Genomic DNA, 3193 nt, shown 5'->3' on the forward strand with positions numbered 1-3193 from the left:
TGTCGTGCTTTGTTTTAGTCCATGGACAGTCAGGAGAGCCAGTAGAGGTGACTGAACACCTTACCCTGCTCCTACCCTGTCCCAATGCAGGTTTCAAGGAGACTGCCTTCCTGTACGCCGTGTCCTCGGCGGCACTCACGCACTCGCTGGCGCGGGCCTGCAGCGCCGGGCGCATGGAGCGCTGCACGTGCGACGACTCCCCAGGGCTGGAGAACCGCAAGGCCTGGCAGTGGGGGGTCTGTGGGGACAACCTCAAGTACAGCACCAAGTTCCTCAAGAAGTTCCTGGGGCAGAAGAGGATCGGCAAAGACCTGCGGGCCAAGGTGGACATCCACAACACCAACGTGGGCATCAAGGTGAGGACCCGCACTGGCAGGGTGGGAGTGACCTCAAGTCTTCTAACCCATCCCCAGCTGAGGCTGTTTGTGAGGGGGGTATTCCCTGCCCCTGCTCACAAATAACACCGGTTTGTCTGTGTGTCCTGGCACTGAGAACTCCTTGGAAAGTCTCCTGAACTCTGGTGTGAGGAGCTGCATGTTGACAGGCAGAGGAGCATCCTGTATCCTCTGGTGGTACCAGGGGCTGCGTGGCAGCAACACACAGCCCAGGAAGAGCTGTAACATTCAGCAGCTGAGTGACTCCATGGGCTGTGCCACAGCCACAGGGAGCTCTGTGAACAGCTAGAGCTTCAGAGCTGGTGGGATGTGTAAGGCAGAGTAAAGGCTGACTCTCTTGAGGTCAATTATGAATCTGGTGGTGACTTGCTGTGGAACTCGTCATGTCACAGGTTTGGGTCAGGGAGACCATTAGACTGAGCATTTTGGCCTCTGTTGGCATTATTGGCCTCCATATTTGGCCTCTACGGGCTACTGGCTTATCACTGTTTCCCATTTCCTGAGTCCAGTTCATTGTTCAATCAGAGCACTGTCTTCATTTGAATATACCATGCTAAAGATACTATTTTGGATATTTTTTTTGTTTTTTTACTCCTACTGGGCCAAATAGGCTTAGCAAGAACTTATTTGGTATTCAGCTGTTTGTTCTCATTCGGGCTTTCCACTCTCTGACTCACCAGTCAACTCTGTAGCCATCCCTCTGCTTAGTTTTTTTTTTTTAAACTACTATTACTTTTTCCCTCATAAAATAGAAATAATACCAATAAAACTGAAGTTCTTGCAGGCTGTCTGTGCTCTGAGGTTCTGCCTCTGCTCAGAACTAGACTCAGATAAAGTCCACCACTTTACCATCTCCCGTAGCATTCTCCTGGAAAAGCTGCAGCCCATGGCTTGGACAGGGGCACCCTGTGCTGGGTTAGGAACTGGTTGGAGGGCCAGGCCCAGAGAGTGGTGGTGAACGGTGCTGCATCCAGTTGGGATCTGGTCACCAGCAGTGTCCCCAAGGATCAGTGTTGGGCCCAGTTCTGTTTAACATCTTTATCGATGATCTGGATGAGTGAAATTTGCAGATGACACCAAGCTGGGGGGGAGTGTTGATCTGCTGGAAGGCAGGAGGGCTCTGGATAGGCTGGAGAGTTGGGCTGATTCCAATGGGATGAGGTTCAACCAGGCCAAGTGCCGGGTCCTGCACTTTGGTCACAACAACCCCCAGTAGCTCCAGGCTGGGACAGAGTGGCTGGAGAGCAGCCAGGTAGAGAGGGACCTGGGAGTGTGGATTGACAGGAAGCTGAACAGGAGCCAGACTGTGCCCAGGTGGCCAAGAAGGCCAATGGATCCTGGCCTGGCTCAGGAAGTGTGGCAGCAGGAGCAGGGAAGTGATTCTTGCCCTGGACTCAGCACTGGTGAGGCCACCCCTGGAGTGCTGTGTCCAGTTCTGGGCCCCTCAGTTCAGAAAGGACATGGAGGGGCTGGAGCAGGTCCAGAGAAGAGCAACAAGGCTGGGGAAGGGACTGGAGCACAAGTGCTGTGAGGAGAGGCTGAGGGAGCTGGGGGGTGTTGAGCCTGGAGAAGAGGAGGCTCAGGGGAGACCTCCTCACTCTCTACAACTCCCTGACTGGAGGCTGTAGCCAGGTGGGAGTTAGTCTCTTCTCCCAGGAAGCAGCAGTAGGACAAGAGGGCTGGGTCTTCAGCTGTGCCAGGGGAAGTTTAGGTTGGATATTAGAAAGAAATTCTTTACAGAGAGGGTAATCAGCCATTGGAATGGGCTGCCCAGGGAAGTGGTGGATTCTCCGTCCCTGGAGGTGTTTAAAATGAGACTGGATGTGGCATCAGTGCCATGGTCTGGGAACTACGGCAGTGTTGGATCAAGGGTTGGACTTGATGATCTCAGAGGTCCTTTCCAACCCGGCTGATCTTATGATTCTTTGATTCTATGATTCTATGACTCTATGATTCTCCTCTCCTCCTCCTCAGGCAGTGAAGAACGGCCTGAAAACCACATGCAAGTGCCACGGCGTGTCGGGCTCCTGCGCCGTGCGGACGTGCTGGAAGCAGCTCTCGCCCTTCCATGAGATCGGGCGGCTGCTGAAGCTTCGCTATGACGATGCCGTCAAGGTGTTCAGCACCACCAACGATGCCGTGGGGCACTCGGAGCTGGCTGGGCCCCCCCGGCACGGGCACTCCCCCCGGCTGCCCCCGGCCCCCCGCGCCACCGACCTCGTCTACGTGGAGGACTCGCCCAGTTTCTGCCGCCCCAGCAAATACTCGCTGGGCACCGCGGGGAGGACCTGCTCCAGGGAGGGCAACTGCGACAGCATGTGCTGCGGGAGAGGCTACAACACCCAGAGCAGGCTGGTCACCTTCTCCTGCCACTGCCAGGTGCAGTGGTGCTGCTATGTGGAGTGCCAGCAGTGCATGCAGGAGGAGGTGGTGTACAGCTGCAAACAGTAGGGGCAGGATGAGGTCAGAGGAGCTGTCAGGAGACAGAGACACCATTCTCTGCTGCGGGGCGAGGGCAAAGGCCAGCACCAAAAACGTGCAGTGCTCCTGTGTCCTCAGCGTTGGCATCCTGCAGCCTGGAGAGAGCCCCTGCAGGAGCGGGGGAAACCAGAGGTTTTGTCAGGTGTCAGATCAGGAAGGAGGAATGGAGAAGAGGGGGATGTGGGACAGCAGAAACACTGAAACAGTGACATATTCTCTTGAGTTAAAATTTTTACTCTTCAGGAATATCTTCCTCCTCCATCCCTCAGGTGCACTTATTTTAGGGTGGTGACGTAAAGATACTGAGGGCTTGTGCC

The 3193-nt window shown here is 55.1% G+C and overlaps 1 protein-coding gene across 1 annotated transcript in view; it reads left to right on the plus strand.

Moving 5' to 3' along the window:
• WNT9B (Wnt family member 9B) overlaps positions 1-2846 on the plus strand; it is a 9343-nt gene extending 6497 nt beyond the window's left edge. The window contains exons 2-3 of the mRNA XM_027667915.1: positions 91-356; positions 2370-2846. Of these exons, the coding sequence (XP_027523716.1) occupies positions 91-356; positions 2370-2846 (743 nt within the window). The remainder of the gene's footprint in view (positions 1-90; positions 357-2369) is intronic.
• The last annotated feature ends 347 nt before the right edge of the window (positions 2847-3193 follow it).

Source organism: Corapipo altera, unplaced genomic scaffold (assembly GCF_003945725.1).
Source record: "Corapipo altera isolate COAL_440 unplaced genomic scaffold, ASM394572v1 174, whole genome shotgun sequence".
Taxonomy (NCBI): domain Eukaryota; kingdom Metazoa; phylum Chordata; class Aves; order Passeriformes; family Pipridae; genus Corapipo; species Corapipo altera.